The sequence below is a fragment of the Anabrus simplex genome, chromosome 4, assembly GCF_040414725.1.
Source record: "Anabrus simplex isolate iqAnaSimp1 chromosome 4, ASM4041472v1, whole genome shotgun sequence".
In the NCBI taxonomy this organism is placed as follows: domain Eukaryota; kingdom Metazoa; phylum Arthropoda; class Insecta; order Orthoptera; family Tettigoniidae; genus Anabrus; species Anabrus simplex.
In genome coordinates, this window is record NC_090268.1 from 196,147,056 (window position 1) to 196,166,145 (window position 19,090).

The 19,090-nt window shown below is 39.6% G+C and overlaps 1 protein-coding gene across 7 annotated transcripts in view; it reads left to right on the forward strand.

Annotated features, from left to right (window-relative positions):
• Positions 1-19,090, forward strand: part of LOC136872563 (MPN domain-containing protein) — a 139,502-nt gene that overhangs the window by 27,368 nt on the left and 93,044 nt on the right. For 5 of the 7 annotated variants that reach the window (XM_067146357.2, XM_067146361.2, XM_067146362.2 and 2 more), the window contains one exon: positions 18,645-18,776. In XM_067146357.2, coding sequence (XP_067002458.2) covers positions 18,645-18,776 — 132 coding nt within the window. Of the gene's footprint in view, positions 1-11,353; positions 11,518-15,871; positions 16,530-18,644; positions 18,777-19,090 lie in introns of those variants that run through there. The other 2 variants (XM_067146363.2, XM_067146360.2) reach the window with 2 other exon arrangements.

The following is a 19,090-nucleotide window of genomic DNA, read 5'->3' on the forward strand; positions in this document are numbered from 1 at the left end:
TGCAATATAAAGTGCAAAAATCACCAAATATATTAATTACTTTGTGTGTTATTATCAACATCATGATACAGTACAGTTCCTTGCAAAAGTAATTTTAAAAATTACAAAAGAAAGAAACTGCTTCTGTCAGTCTTATAAAAATGCCAGAAAAACAAAACCTTGTCTTTGTCAGTTACCAACATTTTCTGATTTTGTGTGAAAGCTAGGAAAACAACACACACAGAGCCGCAGCTGACACTTAACACACTGTGTGTGTGTACGTGAAGGACAAGCGGTACATCATCAGTGTTCCTTGCATAAAATAATCAGATGGTCTATACCGTCGTGCCTCAGGTTATCCAGTATCGTATAAAAGGAACATATTTTTAGATGTATAATTATATATTTCAACGAAGATAAGTACAGAGGGGTCCAGAAAAATGTAGACACTCTTTGATAGTTAAAATATTTCGAACAATATGACATATCATTGCAATTCTTGCTTGGTAGCTTAGTCCATTGTTTTCTCAACAGATGATGAAGGTCACGTGAATGGTGCAACAATCTTGGCGCACGTTTTCCAGCAGATGATAGTGCAGCAGTGAATGAATTAAGAGTGTCATTTGAGCAACACAAGGCTGTATTGAAGTGGTACTGGAAGTACAAAAAATGATGGAGTTCCACGAACACGTACAACAATTAATCATATTCGGGATAAATTTGAAGCCGACGGTACTGTTCAGGATGTGCATACGAAAAGGTTTGGCCAACAAAAAACATCAAGTCCAGCTTCCAGCGCTGCTATGTTGCAACATTTAACTAGGGCACCTAAAAGATCTGTGAATCAGGGTGCACGTGAAAGCGGGGTACGATGAATTCTGAAGGCTGCAAAGTGGAAAGTGTATATTCCAAAATTGCTGCACGCTATGAACGGGGACGACCCGGATCGAAAGATGGAGTACTTTGAATGGTTTGAAGGCATGCTTCGTGAGGATGAATGGTTTGCAAGGATGGTTAGGCCTATCTGGTCTGAAGAGGTGCAATTCAAATTGAACGGTACTGTAGACCGCCACAACTACATGTACTGGGCTCCTGAAAATCCTCACGTTCACATGGACAAACGTTAATCTACCCAGTGTTAATGTGTGGTGTGGTCTGTGTGGTCCGTCATCGGGCGGTTCGATTGGCCCATTCTTCTTTGAAGGTACCGTAACTGGTGAGGTGCAAACATCGATTTTACCTGCCATCCGAGAGATGTTTGGAAATGAAAGATTTTACCTACAACAAGATGGTGCTTCGCCTCACTACCACAGAGATGTCAGAGCCTACTTGGATGAAAATCTACCTGTATGATGGATAGGTTGAAGAGGAGCTGTTGAGTACCCACCACTGTCTGCAGATCTTACACCTCTTGACTTCTACCTGTGGCGGGCCTTGAAAAATGAAGTTTATCGACAGAAGCCAGCTTCACTGAACAAACTAAAAGAAACCATCAAGGCGTTCTGTGCAGCTATCACACCTGCAACACTGACAGCCGTAGTTCGCTCTGCAGTTCAGCGGCATCGACGTTGTTTGGCTGTTAATGGGGGTCACTTTGAACACATAAAATAACCTCCTCCCTCCTCCTTGTGCAAGAATTTTAACGGTATGTCATTTTGTTTGCAAGAAATCAAAACAACGTTGATACCGCTGAACTGCTGACCAAACTATGGCTGTCAGTGTTGCAGGTATTTTATTTATTTATTCGTGTCAGAGGTACCAATATATATACAAGAAAGAGATACTGAATATGAAAAATGTACATGAACAAATTAATCGTATATAGTTATGAATGAAGCACTTGACAAATTTGCATATGAAGTATAACGAATGGAAGAACATACGTAAAAATAAAAAAGGAGAAAGCAAGTATTATATGAAAATATCTACTATATATATATATATATACACACATTATTTACACAAGTTGTGACCAGTATTTGGCTACATTGATGGCATTGTTTCCAGCCAGTGCCAATTCCAACCCTGTACATGAATCTGGGCATAGACGACAGTGCAAGAGATGCCTAGAAGTCTATTCCTCTCCACATTCGCACGAGTCCCCATCATGCACGATGCCCCATTTCATAAAATTGTCCTTAGATCTTGCAACGCCGGTCCGCAGTCTGTTTAACGACTTCCATATACACCATCCCTCTTCGTGACCAGGTGGCAACTTTTCTTCAATTTCAACACATTCCGGATGATCTGGGTACCTTTGTTTCCATAGCTTAACCCTGGCTTTTTTTGGGGTCAGAATCAAGTGGAACAGAAGACTGTAGAAAACTCTTCCTGGACTTCAGTCGAGATGGTGGTGGCTGATGTTCATGAAGGGGATGGGCTGAGATGCTGCAAACCTTTTGTCTCTCGATATTATCAGACACCTCACATCTGATATCAGCAAGTGAATACAACTTCTGTGTGGGTGTTGGTTTTAAACAGCCTGTGATTAGCCTGCAGGTTTCATTCAAGGCAATGTTGACTTTCTTTGCGTACCACACGGGACTGGCATATTCAGCAGCAGAGTGCTAGAGCAGTTGTCCTTACTGTCTGGAGATGGGCACCCCATCCAGAACCAGTTACCTTATGCAATAGGCAGTTTCGTGATGAAACTTTTGCCTTGAATTTGGTGCAGTGTGTGGTGAAGGTCAGCAAACGATCCAGGGTAACACCAAGGTAAACTGGAGTATTGCTGTGTTCCAGCTCCATTCCTTTCCAATTCACACGCAGTTTCCGTAGGGCTTCTTTGTTCTTTAAAGGAAAAGCGCATACATTAGTTTTTGATTGGTTTGGCTTGAGGTGATTTTCCTCATAATAATCTGAGAGCATCTTCAAAGCAGCAGTAAGATTTTGTTCCACTTTCTCGGAAGTTTTCACTCTGAGTTGGCAGGGCCAGGTCATCTGCATACAGGAAGCTTCTTGTATGAGGTGGAAGAGGTTGGTCATTGGTATATGTGTTAAATAGCATTGGTGCTAGGACACTGCCTTGTGGGAGACCGTTCCTCTGTATTCTCCATCTACTCCGCTGTCCTTGAAATTCAACAAAGAAACGTCGGTTCTGCAACAGCGTGATAATAATCGTTGTGAGCCTGAAATTAATAGTAAGATGGTAAAATTTCCTTAGAACTATCTGGTATTGTACAGTATCATATGCTGAAGAGAGATCAACAAAAGCCACTCCAGTAATATCACCACGCTAAAATCCGTCTTCTATGTGCTGTGTCAGATTAAGGATCTGTGAACAGCAGTTCCTTCCTGGTCTAAAACCAGCCTGCTCTGGGATTAGAAGAGGTTCGACCACTGGTGTTATACGGTTCAGAAGCATTCTTGCAGGTGTGATAGCTGCACAGAACTCCTTGGTGGTTTCTCATAGTGGAAATTTACTGTTATTGATTCAGTGTCATTTTTTTCCATTAATATTGACCATCAAAGAGTGTTTACATTTTTCTGGACCCCTCTATATAAGTATGATACTTACTGGCCATCAGTGCTGCCTCTTGCTGATGAAGTTCTTCCAGGACCTGTGGGTGGATTTCTGTGCCTCATCAAAATAGTCTGGGTGATTGATCTTCAAAGTCCAAAGAGACATACTTGTTCCCTAGATTTTCGATAAAGGGCCTAGGCATTATGAACTGTGACATCCAAAATCCAGGAGAAAATTACTTAACCACTACTCCTTACTCTGTATTCCAATTCAATACAGGAATATGCCTTGGTCCATTCAATTTGTGCCACCCATGAAGCGCTTATATTCTGCAAACACAGATGGACGGGCTTTCCTTCCCTCTCATGCATAATCCTGCTTCTGGTCTAGTTTCCAGAAAGGTTTTCAAGCAGACTACCAGTGTTTTCCTCCCCAGAATCTTTGTCGGAATGCACTGCAAAGACTGTAGGTTCTATAAAAATATCATTGACATGTAAATTGTCATTCTCCATCATTCGAATAGCTTCATTCAGTGATATGGCCCTAGAACAACAAAAATGCATTTTCAAAATGAATGTCGTAACATGGCTGATAAGATCCTTTGAGAAAATGTTATGGTAACTGCCTAGCGGTATCTTACGGTACCAGACTAATTTCACACATCATATCTCTGGCAGGTAATATAATTATAGTGAAAATATTACTAGAATGCTTTATTGGAAGGGTTTTCTAGTTGATACCACTAATATTTACCCAAAATTATAAATATAATGTAAGTAATTTAAATACTTCAGATGTCCATGTTGGAAGATTCTGGAGCATGACAAAACTTCAAACACCTCTAGTGTACTTTATGGTAGGTAACTTCAAACTGTTATTGGACACACATTAGAGCCAGTGAGCCATATATACAAAGAGAAAATATAAAAGCAATCAAAATTGCAGTGTGCTTGTAGTCTCATACAGTGCTGCTAGGCAGATCCAGATTAAAATATCGTATAATGCACAACATTTTAATACTTTACTCTATTTGTTATTTGAAATCTTTGCTGATTGGAATCATCCTGCATTAAATCATTATGAAATTGAACACTTCTGTATTGAACTGGAACTTATTTTTGATTCATCATTGTCCACCTCCTGCTACATACAGTGAATGATTTTTTCAATTTATGATGTATTCCTTAACACAGGTGAGGGTTGCAAGAACATACTGATAAATTGAAAGGTCATGTTATGGAAGATGAATCTTTGTGAGAAGTACAGTATTGTGTATTGTTTGTTCAGGGCTTTGTAGAGTATCCAAGTGTATGTAGTAAGGTGCTGTTAAGTTAAATATAAAGGACTAGCTCATTTTCCTCTCTTGTATGATAATACCCATGTAAAATCTGTGTATTGTAGATAATCTACCACATTTGCTGTTAATTTTGGCATAAATTGGTTCACATGCATAGAAGTAGATATTTTGTGAGTGTAAAATTTTAACTGTAAATACAGCTCATGCAAATAGAGATGCACAGTGGGCCTGGCCTACATGTTAGTATTCCCTGCTTAGTCAATTGCCAGCAGCGGATGTGTTGTCAGCTGGTATTACTCTGTGGGAACACATTCGGAGTTGAAAAAGGTCACCAGTACAAAGCCAGTTACAGGACAAATTTCTTTATACTCAAACCCATGAGGTGGTTTTTAGTATGAATGAAAGAAACTGTGCTTGCTGCTTCATTGAAACTCAAATCCACAGCAAAACGATTGGGTGCAGCAACTGGTATATTGTTGACTTCCATCCAGTGAATCAAGAAAGAACTGAAAATTGTCCAGGCAGGTGAATCCCAACACCGCATTAGGAAAGGTCCATAAGATATTGGAAAGCCAATCCAGGCAGTTTTACTTATTAAGTCGTTCGCATGTGATAAATAATTTCTACACTACAGATAAAAGAATACCCACTTGAAAGAAAATTCATACAAAATTACCTCTTTATTTAAAAATCTGTTTTACGTCGTACCGACACAGCTCTTATGGCGACGATGGGACAGGAAAGGGCTAGGAGTGGGAAGGAAGAGGCCGTGGCCTTAATTAAGGTACAGCCCCAGCATTTGTCTGGTGTAAAAATGGGAAACCACGGAAAACCATCCTCAGGGTTGCCGACAGTGAGGTTTGAACCCACTATCTCCCGAATGCTGGATACTGGCTGCACTTCAGCGACTGCAGCTGTCAAGCTCGGTAGCAAAATTACAGACCAATAAACACACTCCATAAAAATGTTCACTATCTAGAATTGAGGTAGAAGAAGACAAAGAAAGAAAAACTGAAAAGTACTCCAGGAATAAAGTAGTATCAGGGCCAAGTGAATAGCTTACTTGACCAAATGTACGGGAATGGGTGTCATCCAAGTGTCTATATAAATGAGACTTCTCACACGGCATCCCACGAATGGAGTGACAATTCACTGCAGAGCCTGTTAAAACTTGTTTCAAAAGGAAATTGAATTATTCTAATTCATGCTGATGGAGAGGACTCTTTTGTACTGAATGCCCATGTAAGATTTAGATCTGGTCAGAAAACAGGTGATTATCACAATGATATGTGATTCACAAATTGTGAAAAGTGGCTCAGGGAGAGATTAATACCTAATTTACTACTGGATTCTAGATGTCATAATAAGCTTTTGGGCTTTTTCCTTGTCAAAAAGCAAGGTGAAATTCTTTACGCTTCACAGAGAACGTTGCTCCGCATCTTCAGAAGAAAATCTCATCTGTTCATTGTCAAGAATTCATCCTTCTTCTTGTCCTACCGATTTTTCCCACATCTGTGGGGTCGCGGGTGTGAACTGCATCGCACATGTGGATTTGGTCCTGTTTTACAGCCAGATGCCCTTCCTGACGCTAACCCTGTATGGAGGGATGTAAGCACTATTGTGTGATTCTGTGGTGGTTGGTAGTGTGGTATGTTGTCTGAATATGATGAGGAGAGTGTTGGGACGGACACATACACCCAGTCCCTGAGCCAGAAGAATTAATCATAAGCAATTAAAATCCTCGACCCGGCCGGAAATCGAACCCGGGACCTTCTGAACTGAAGACCAGTACGATGACCATTCAGCCAACAAAAACAAGTTTTTTCTCTGAAGGAGCAAAGTTCTTTGTGAAACGTAAGGAATTTGACCTTGTTTTCTGATGAGGCAAAAGCCCAAAAGTTTATTATCATGTCCACAATTATAGGCCGTGAAATCATCAATCTAAATACTTCATACTATTCTCATTCTAAATAACACTTCTTACCACAACGATTGCTCCCTTCCACCGCATCGCTCTTCCTGTCATGCTGTTCCCCTCCCATGCTTGTGTTTTCGTCTATTTGCATGAGCCGTTACAGTCGTCGTATAATATTCCTGTTAACTTACACTTGATAGTTTGTAGCACTGTTTTCTTTAACTACTGTTTATTTAGTGGTTATGGTATTTTCTTTTAGCCATTATATTGTGTTATACTTGATAGAAGTAATCTGTAGTTTGTAAGCTTGTAAATGCATATAGCAGCGTTTTCCAAACTCTGTTTTAGTACCACTTATATCAACACTTTGTTAACTGCCATTCAACCTTACAGTGATTTATTTTATTTCATTCTATATTTACTGTAATATTCAAACAAGATATCCAGTGATTTGAATAGGGAAATGTATGCACGTCAACATCATCATCATTGTCATGTAATCCTGGGTGGGATGATTATGAAAATGCCTCCAGCAGGTTCACCTATTTAGGAATGCCTCATTCTCTTTATTACTTGCGTCCGGCTTTTCTTCCACATCTTATCTCAGTTGATCTGGCAATCAATTTCTGGATCTTTCTAATTGATACTTACGAACTATCATCCCTTCCACATAAATATGTGGTAGTCTTGCTTTATCTCTTCTTATTATATGCCTCTCTTTCTTGTACTGTCACGCTTCATGCAATCTCATTTTTCGACAGGCAATTTTAAGAATGTTAGCTTCATGAGCCTGCTGTTAATTAAAGTCTTTCCTTCATACTGAACATGTCTTTTCTAACTTAATGTGAGGATGGGAATGAGGTACAACTTGTATGGAATTATCTTGGTTCTCATAGACACATTTTCGTCTCATACCAGTTGTCACAAGGGACTGCGGACATACCTGTGTGAACAGCTGTTTTCTAAAATGAAGTTATGTAACAGCCAGATTTTTATTTGCTCGTCAGATCTTCGCCTAAATAACTGAAGGGTTAAATATGTTCCGAATCAGGTCGTGGTGGTAGAGACTCCACGAACGAGATTCAGAGATTTGTCCTCTTCCACTTAGATGGATATATTACCAAAGTTGTTGCACTTGAGCAACCAGTCAGCCTTAACTGCAGTGTGCATTTTGTGCAGAAAGCTACCATTGCACTTTTTTTTTTCCCCTCAGTTCTTCAAGTTTGCCGTAGACACCTTTGATGTATCTACTGAAAATGATCAATTCAATCAGCTTGAAATCATGCCCATCATTTCTTGTAGCATCCAGGGGCCTAGGGATATCGGATCCCATCTTTTCATGCTGAACATGTTCCCACTGGGTTGAACCCCACAAGGAATCAAAAGTTGAAGATTGGGTGGTGGACCACCCTGGATAGGCTTTTGACATTTGGAGGCTATATCGAACGTATCCTCGCAGAAGATGGGAACATGAGCATTGTGCATTTGATCCACTGATTATTGTAAATTCTTATTTTTTATTTTTTAAATATAATTTTGCTTTACATTGCCTCAACACAGATAGGTCTTATGGCGACGATGGGATAGGACAGGCCTAGGAGTGGGAAGGAAGCGACCGTGGCCTTAATTAAGATACACCCGTGGCATTTGCCTGGTGTAAAAATGGGAAACCATGGAAAATCATCTTCAGGACTGCCGACAGCAGGGTTCAAACCAACTATTTACCCGAATGCAAGCTCACAGCTGCGCGCCCCTAATCACGTGGCCTGGCCAACTCACTCGGTCATAATCATTTTCCTCATGATTATAATTTTAATTCTAGGCAGTGGGTAAATTTTAAATTATACCTTAACTTCATTTCATCTTATACCATAAGGGGCTGATGACCTAGATGTTACGGCCCTTTGAGCAACAGTCATCATCATCAAAACAGCAGTTATCATTATGATGTGTAAGTTTATCCTGATTTGGGTCCTAGAGCAAGGTTGCCCAGTTGTACATCCTCTTAAAACAATAATCAACACCACATGTCCTGGGACCTTTAGTGTGCTATTTGTAGCACTTGTTTTGTCATAAAATTCTCAGTAGTACTGTATGGCATCAATACAGCATCATACATTACTACATATCACTTGGTATGTCTTTAAAAATTAGTTTTACTGGTAATTTATAGTGTTCAGTGCACTGGTCACGTTTTATGTACAGTAGAGTCTCGCTCATCCGACCTTCGCTTATCCGACATTCTGTGTTATCCGACACTGGTAGACTTAATTTGAACTTTTGGTGGAGACTAAATTCAGGCACACCCGCTGTGGAGGGTGCGACTATGGGACAAGCACTGGCCTGACCGCTGGCGGTAGGACAGTTTTTTTCTCAAGGACAGGTGCAGTGAGTCTTCAGTCAATGTAGTATTGGTTGGGTGCGGATGTTCTAGTTTTCATATCCTCTGTGAGTATAGCGAGTAAATGGAAGAAAGTGATTGTTTCTATAGAAGACGAGTGCATTAAAGAGACTGGACAAAGGGGAAATTCTTCAAAATGTGGCTCCAGATTATGGATGTTGGATGTGTTACTGTGGCAGACTGGAAAAAACAGAGGGAAGAAATTTAAAAGTGGTGCTCTACCAGAGCAGAGAAAAAATGAAAAATGTGAGTCCGAAAAAGTAAGTGAAGCACTATTTATTTGGTTATCTCAACACCGGGAGAAGGACCTGCCAATATCTGGCCCCATTCTACAGGAAAAGGCTGCGTATTTCCAGAAGGGGTTTAATGAAGGGGGCCGTAATTTTCCTGCCAGTGCTGGGTGGCTTGATCGGTGGAAAAAAAGGTACGGCATTAGGCAGCTTAATATCTGTGGAGAAAAGTTTCCTTTCGTAAGACATCTGGAATGTTTTCGTTCAATACTGAATGTACTGTACAATTGAATTGATAATTCAATAAACAGAGTACCGTAAAACATGTCATTGTTTTAGTACTAGAGTATAGCCTTGCTGATTGTTTCAGTTCATTTTCGAAGTTATTCTGTATTATCCGACATTTTCGATGATCCGACGTACTCCAGGTCCCGTTTAGGTCGGATAATCGAGACTCTACTGTACTAGGATACAATATAGTCATAATAATAATACAAAAAGTTAAGTCTTAGTTTCATTATAAATCATTACTGATATAGTTAATATGAGCTGAGAATTAAGCTACAATGCCAGCATCAAAAATAGAGGTTAGTAATAGTCTAAAACATCATTTTGCCATGTATGTCAAATATGAATCCAAAAACCTCTTATTGCTTCTCATTTTCTTTTCCAAATGCATGTAATATATAATTTCATTAGGCTTTTTCTAGGCTGGTGCAGCCCTTGTAAGACAGACCCTCCGACGAGGGTGGGCGGCATCTGCCATGTATAGGAAATTGCTTGTAATTGTGGTGGAGGATAGTATTATGTGTGATAAATTAGTTGCAGGGATGTTGGGGACAGTACAAACACCCAGTCCCCAAACCAGGGGTATTAACCATTTTAAGGTTAAAATCTCTGACCTGGCCAGGAATCAAACCCGAATGCAACTACACTGACCATTCAGCCAAGGAGCCAGGCTCCAAATACATGACTATAAATATATTTTAACTAAGCAGCATTTAAGCGTCCTGTTTGTTCAAACAGATCACTTAAAATATTTGCTGTATTAGCAATGAATGTGTTTGCAAACTTTGTAAATGGCTGTTGGTAGTTATGTTTCCATCAAATGAATTAAAATAACACCTTGGCATTTTATATTAAATAAATAATTTTGAAGAGGATTATTCTTGATTTTGTATTTTGCTTGAAGTTGATTTGACATGACACAGTTAGTACACATAATAAAGTTTGGGAATCGCTGTTTTATGTAATAAGGAAAAATTGTGTCATGTTTTATGTTGTAGAAAGTGAACTATTATTTTAGAATACAGTAAGCCTGTGTGTTCCTTTCAAACTTCTGTATGATTAATTGACTTGTAGATGGACATTGTTTTGTATAAGCTTTGAACTAATGTATTTCATTGTATTGTGTTTACTCTTGTGTGTCTAAAATACATAACAATAATAAGAAAAACATAGCCTACATAATCTTACAAAAGACTTTTAAAATGTTCAAACATGTTCATTTTGTATGCATATGTCTAGAAGGATACTTTTAGGTACGTATTAATATTGAGGAAAATGTTCTTGGGGGCAGGATTGAAGAACAAGACTGCGTTATTCTATTCCTGTCGCGAAAAACAATTCTTACAAGAATCAGAATGGTTGAATATGGGAAATCACTAATTTAGGGTATTACCACATCTCATTATGAATTGAGTACGGACCCTTTCTGCTTTTTTTTTTCCCTCAGCCTTCATTTTTTAGGAATTCTATATTTCTTTTCATTTTTGGATTTAAGAAATTTGCTTTAAAATTTAAGAACCATCTAGGCCTAGATTGATTTGCTGTCACTTTTGTGGCTAACCAACTATTTTAAGTGAAAGATTTCACGAAAATACTTCATTGTTTCAACTGTAAATCAGAGGCGGGTAACAGTGTATATATTCAAGATGGGCCTTTTGTTGAAAATAGCCTGTAAGACTTGCAAATAGTAGTTAATGCAGCTACTGATTTAACAACCTTTATGTTTTCTGTTTTGTAATTTTCAGTTCACGGTTCATTTTCATTACCAGTTTCTTTACAGTGCCCTCACCAGGATTATTTGATTAAAAAACTGGAAAAAAATCCAAAGCAAACCAGCTCGATTTGTTCTGGGTGATTTGCAACAAAAGAGTAGTGTTACAAAAATGTTGCAAAGTTTGGGCTGGGAAGACTTGGGAGAAAGGAGACGAGCTGCTCGACTAAGTGGTATGTCTTACTGAGTATTCAATACAATATCGAATAGGTGGGGTAATGAAATACTCCTTTTGTATACTTAGTGAGATACCGGTAGCTGTTTTCAATACGGAACAAGGATGAGAGTAATTAGTAGATGAATAAGTTTGAGTGGTGTCAAGATAATTCTTCATCAAAATGGTTTTTTTTGCTAGGGGCTTTACGTCGCACCGACACAGATAGGTCTTATGGCGACGATGGGATAGGAAAGGCCTAGGAATTGGAAGGAAGCGGCCGTGGCCTTAATTAAGGTACAGCCCCAGCATTTGCCTGGTGTGAAAATGGGAAACCACGGAAAACCATTTTCAGGGCTGCCGATAGTGGGATTCGAACCTACTATCTCCCGGATGCAAGCTCACAGCCACGCGCCTCTACGCGCACGGCCAACTCGCCCGGTCATCAAAATGGTTTAAGAGACCAGTACTTACTTTTGGTCATATTCTTCTTCTGGTTATCATCATCATAAACTGATCAAATATTATATCATGAACAATTATTAGAACATTCTTTCTATTTAAATAGGAATTCAAGAGGACAAATTGGGGCAAATATTCGTTTACAGAAAGGGGAGTTAGGTATTGGAATTACTTACCAAGGGAGATGTTCAGTAAATTTCTAATTTCTTTGCAATCATTTAAGAAGAAGCTAGGAAAACAACAGATAGGGAATTTGTCACCTGGGGCGTCTGCCCTAAATGCAGATCATTAGTGATAAGACCTATCTTTCTCGGTGTGACGTAAAACAAATTGTAAAAAAAACTATTATTAAAGGTATGCATATAATAACAAAGAGATGCCGCACTATTGTCAGTACGGCTTTTTACTGTACAACATTACAAGGGCTGAGACGTACATCCACGTCAATTTGCGCGAAAACATAGTTAAAACGAGCAGTAATTCAATACCGTACTTCACTGAAGGCCGTAATGGAATTAAATAGTGTATCGTTTCGTATGACGACGTCAGACTGGGAGCAGACGCTGATACCATGTGCTTTTAAAACAATAATAGCTATACTACATGCGGAAATAATATTCGAAACTTACAACGTTACTCAGGGAACATGCTCAAAAAGGACGACGTGTTTTGACCAGTTTTACCATCATCACGACAAAAGAGGAGTGTAATTAAATTCAATCATAGACTTTCTAAACCGCAAATCTGACAAATTTGTAGTCAGCCTGATAAACTGGCAGATACGCGCACTATGTTCCTGCATCAGCTGGTTCGTGTGCCTGCTGCCTGGTCTGCTGCGATTCATCCATCGCTTTGTCGCGCGTTGCCGTGAGAGTCACTGCGCTGCGAGCTCGATCGCATTCCCGTGCTGAGCTGACAGTGCGTCGCGCATTTACGATCGTTACATGAAAGTCTAGTCCAAGCAATATTACAAAACAAAGTTAATAAACAATGTTAATGGAAACATTTCTCAACATAGTTAATAAATTATTAACAAACTTCTTCAACATTCTGTACACACCAAAAAGCTGTTTTTGAGATAACAATGCATAGGATCAGGAAGAAGAAAATACAACCGCAGATTTCATTACTTTAGTCACTACAGTTAAACAAAAGGGCAGGCGTAAAGTGTGGCAAAGGAAAATATTGGAACTAAAGGCGTTTAGAATTAAGTTTTCAGAGAACACTTATGTCAGAACTTTTAATTAATGTCTTAGTATTGCAGGGCAGAAAATGCGACTCACATAATTTCAAAAAATTCTGTAAATGTCCCCACATGACTTCCAGTTCTTGATAGTTGGGCCTGAATTTACTAGAAATGATACAAATTATCGGAATATTTTAACTTATTTACAAACGTACAAAAAACAAAGACTGAAACTGTACACGGAGGCTATTTATTACTTTATATTCCGTTCGAAATTTGCCAACAATGTAGTATGAACATTACACGGACTCACAAGCAGAGTGGCTATAGTTTCACTTTCGTCTACGTCTATGTTACTCTGAATCATTCCCGTTTCCATCAGTCCATATAGCAACATCTTCTGTATCATTAAATGCATTGGAAATCTCATTTTTCATGAAGCACTTAAAAGACGATCACTTCAGATATGTTACCCTAAGCCTCAATGATCCATTGACAGATCAGCTGGAATGACGGATGCTTCAGCTATCCACCGGGCGTATATTCATGGTTTCCATCAGCCATCCAGTTGGAATAATTTCGCCGCAAATTGTCCTTAAATGGCTTGTTCATTGATAATTCCAAAGGTTGCAAGATCGATGTTAGACCACTCAAAATCACACAGTAAGCGGTTTTATTATACTGAAATTCAAGTTAAGAGCTTAGGAAAAGTATCCTTCCGCATGTGAGCACGTCCCCTGTTCCCCCTTCCCGTCTCCGTTCTCCATCTCCGCCACAACCAGCTTATTATTAACACGGTGCGTCTACCTGACAAGTACTTCATTCTCAAATAGTGAAGCATCAAACGAAATCACATCCTTTCACATAGCTGTACTTTGATTACGTACCATACCTATTTATTCCTTTATTGGCCATGTAAAACCTACAGATTACTGACGAATACCGAGGCAAGAGAAGCAAGGTTTATTTTTATTTCATAATGCAATTTGTGTGAGGCATATGGGGACTTACAACAGAAGTATACGATTCCGCTCTCGTGCAACGACTGTCAGTGGCAGTTTCTCACAGTTCACAATGCTGAAAAAACTACCTGTGAGTGGGATTGCAAAATACAATGTTTCCAGGAATGTTGTAAATATTGTAATCTCGTCATTCGGAAAGTAAAAAAAAACGAACTCATGATCCCCTGATGACAACATTTCTGCAGGTAGAGGGCAATTACGAACATAAAGCAAAGTACAAATTATTATTATTATTATTATTATTATTATTATTATTATTATTATTATTATCGAATACGCCAAGGATCCTATTACCATACCGTGTTAAAGCCCTTCTTGTTTTATTTACGGCGAGTGACACATCGACCTTTCGCTGGAGACTTGGATTTTCGATGGACTTTAAATTCCACGCGAGCGACGTAAACACTGTACACAGAAACGCCGGTCAGCTGCGCGGTGTTTTTCACCACGTCTTCCACAGTCCACAGCGGATTCTCATCTCGTGGGCTACTGTAAACGTTTAAAACAATTTGGTTTAGATTTCCCACTTAATTTTTCTCCACTTTTGTTAGCTTTATAGTATTTCACATGGGACTCAAGCGTCACAGCATCACACACGTCTTGCTCACAGCTGGCAGCCATTATGAATACTGACCATGTTGTTGCAGCCAGTAGCCCAGTATTGCCAACAGTTTTCTTGGATCCATCTTCAACGTCGCACATATTGTGCGAACTTATCAGCAATGGAACGAACTCTAACAAAGCTTACTAAGTACACAGTGCAAGAAGATATCAATATCATATTAAATAATTATTATTCTGCTACATACACCACTGAGAACAATAACTATTCATGGCCATCTACGTATAAAATATAAGAGTTGGTAACGAACCATACAATCTGTGACATATTTTCCATATTTATACAGAGCAAAAATATTTAATTCGTCAAGTCAGTTCACCAGAATATCTAACAAAACTGAAGGAAGCCCCTGACTTCAGAAACAAGTAACAAACCTAGGGAACTATTTGGCGCTGCGGAAGCCGTTTCACCGACCAGAAGTCTGACTACCATCAAAGGGACCGCTAAGGTCTTGAGTTGACTCTCAGTATAGCTGTCCAGCACAAGTATGCCCTACTTTCGGAACAGTACAACAGGACCTCGCTGCCACACGGAACGTATCTATTTTAGTCGCGCATCATTTTCTCGTTCATCCAGCTTTTCACCTGAGCACGTACATGGATACCAGTTAGGAATGTGATGTTCTTAAGTAATGTTTTGCGTCTAAATATAACGTACGGAGGTACTTTACGGTCATCACCGGTAATAAGCAACATCATTGTACAACGTAACGTATCGTTGCCGACAGTTTTAATTAGAACACTTGCCGCTCGCTCCCTTCCTTGGCATGTCAAATACACTGGGGTTTACCAAGCAAGTGGCCGCGCGGTTTGAGACACGTAGCTATCAGCTTGCATTCGGTTGAAAGTGGGTTCGAATCCCACTGTCGGCTGCTCTAAAGATGGTTTCCTGTAGTTTCCCATTTTCACACCAGGCAATTGCTGGGGCTGCCACAGTCTCTTCCTTCCCACTTCTAGCCCTTTCCTATCCCATCTTCGCCATTAAGACCTATCTGTGTCGGTGTGACGTAAAGCAAATTGTAAACAGCAACAACAACAAACACTAGGGTTTGGTCAGCATTGTCGATATGAGAGAGGAGGTAAGAGTTCTGCTGCCGTAACCTGATCACATGCTTGTGAAACTCTGTAACTTTATTGGAGCAGTCTTTAACACAGAGACGTTTTCCGCCACAATAGCAAGTTATTACGCCGCACCCGCGACTTGTGTTGAGTAAGTTTCCCAGAATATCGTTGGATTGCGCAATTTCCCGTGCTTTTAGTTGTGACATTTCGTGAGAAACGCTGCAACCGTTGTTCCGCATCTCTCTCACCCATTCCAGTAATGCTTCCTCAACACCCGGGAACTTAACCTGTTTCGGGCCACGAAATGCACGTCTGGATGAACTAGTATTTTTGAAATTCTACTTGCTACTTTCTCAAATTCCTCACTTGTTTGTCGTGAACAGAAAACTCACGGCCCACTGCTCTATTATAATTTTCTTCCGCGAATTTCACCACTTTTAGCTTGAATGAAGTTAACTACCTCCATGGCGAATATTTACAAACAAGCTCCACAGTGGTTGATTTCAGACTGTGCGCGGCAGCGGCTCTTACCGTTTGTTGCTGCAGACGCGCATTCTTGCGACAATCCCACGAATTGGATGTTCGGCTCTTTATCGGTACAAATATTTCTTCGAATATTCGGTCGAAAATTAGGGGTGTGGCTGATGTGCGATGGCGTCTGACATGCGAGTAAATGCGGTAAGTGGACAGGGTCAACTATATGAGATGAGTTCACTTTATTCCAGCTCATATTTCTTGTTTATCACTGTTAATGTACCTAAATAGGCCTATAATGTTCTCAGATGTTTACCACTCTTCTGTCAGAGATAACTCCCTTGGCTTGATACTACTATTTTGTCAGAGGTAACTCCTTTGGTTGAAATATTGAGATTCTGGTATGGATCTCAGGGAATTTGAGCATTTCAAGCTTAATTCTTCAAGTTTACTGTCTTTTACTTGACCATAGAGTTTCTTCTTCAATTTCTATGTTTTCTTACCTTGATTTGTCAGGTAATATGCAAGCAGTTTTGATTTTCACTTTGATCACCCAGTTTACATTTCTCATTAAATGGTATTAATATCACTGTTTACTTGGTTTGTCTTTCTCAAGTTCCATTGTTTATTTATTTAAATCACTGAAACCATGTTCAGAATCATATAACTTTAAGCATTTCCTTTTTTTTATTATTATTATTATTAATCGATACGGCCACCTGTGGGCCACGTTTACACAATCTTCCTTCTGTCACGCAGACTGATACCCTTCTCTTTACACTCTCGCCAAAGATTCTTGAGTCTTTGACTTCTTCTTGCTCGTTCTTCCACCGAGATGTTCCGTGGCTTCGCATGTTGCTCTTCAGACGCATCCCTCAATCCCGCAACCTTCTTCTTAAATGATGTCCTTTCTTTTATATCCTCCTCCTTGATACCTATTTCTGCCAAGTCATTGTGCACGTGTGTAAGCCATCCCGGTTGTTTTTTCCACCTTTCCTGCAGAAGAAGTATCCTGTTGGTCAATCTCTCAGGGTTCATTCTTTTAATATGTCCATAAAACGTCAGTCTCCTTTTTCTCATCACAGTCGTGATTCTTTCTACTGTCTTGTAGAGCTCCAAATTCGATCTTAAGCGGAATGTGTTTGGGTCACTCGTCGACTTTCTAGGGCCTAAGATTTTTTGCAAGAATCTTCTTTCTCTTTTTTCAAGGACTGGGTCAGCCATCCTCGTCAAGGTTTCTGCTCCATAAAGGCACTCTGTTCTAACCACTGTGCAGTAATGTTTTAACTTGGCCTGAATTGAGAGAGACTTGGACTTATAGGTGTCATGACATAGCCTGAATGCCAGCTCCATCCTTCTCACCCTCTCCTTTAATCCCTCCTTTTCATCTCCATTGGGGGGTGAGTATTTCTCCCAGGTATTTAAATTTTTGCACACGCTGGATATCCCCATACAATGTAACAAGTCTACCCGTGTCGCCTTTTTTTATAGAATCCATGAATGCTGTTTTCTCGAAAGAGATTCTTAACCCTGTTTTGACTGCAACATTTTGTAGTTCTTCGACTTGTTTCTTGGCTGTTTGACGGTTGTCTGTAATAAGAACGACATCGTCTGCGAAGGCAAGGCAATCCAACATCATCGCATTTTTTCCACAACCTATCTTTACCCCATTCTTCATTCCATTTTCAGTCATTCTCAGCCTCCATTCCCTAATAACTTTTTCTAAAATGCAATTAAAGAGTAGTGGAGAAAGGCTGTCTCCTTGCCTCAAACCCGTTTTTATCTCAAATGGATTTGAGAGTTCGCCCATAAATTTGACTTGAGAAAAAGTGTTGGTAAGAGATTGCCGAATTATGGCCAGAGATTTCTCATCCACTCCAAACTCCTGCAGAACGTTCATGAGCACTCCACGATCTATGGAATCATATGCCTTTTTGAAATCAACGAAGGTTATGATTGTCCTCTTCTGATTTCTCATAGATCTTATTTTTATAAGTGATTTTAGAATATAAATCTGCTCAGCACATGAACGCCCTTTCCTGAACCCTGCCTGGTATTCACCAATTTGTTTATCTAGATGTGTTTCAAGCCTCCGCTGCAATGCTTTGGATAGAATTTTGTATGCTATAGGAAGAAGAGAGATACCTCTGTAGTTGTTGACGTTAGTTTGGTCCCCTTTTTTGTGTAAAGGATGAATGAGTGCATTTTTTTCCTTTTTATTATAACTGTCATCACCATCATCATCATCATACAATGTATGAATACTTAGTTTGACTCAAATTGATGAAATAAAAAATTTGATGTCTGTAAATCTACTAGGAATATGAGGATGGTGGAGAGCGAAAGGGTCGTGCTGGAAGCGGTGCAACGGGAAGAAATGTCACTCTTCAGATGTTGCTGTCAGCTGGTGTTCTTCAGCCGGGTGATGGTGCCATGACTATTGAATATTTGGTAAGTTTCACTGATTTCCTTCACAAGATTTTCCACAATACCAGTACAAATGGCAGTGTTCAACCATCACTGCTGAACAGGTAGTCAAATAATACAAGGTGTCCAGGTTAAAGGTATAATAATATAAAATTTAATAACTTGAGAAGTAGTGGAGATATTTTCTTGCAGTTTGATTCTACAAGTAGGGTAACTCAAAATGTTTGTTTACATACCTAATAAACCTCGATATGTGCACCATTCGTGGTGCGACAGACATCTGATCGGTATTCTACTTCTCTCCAAGTGTTCTGCAGCATTGTAGGTGTAACATTTGC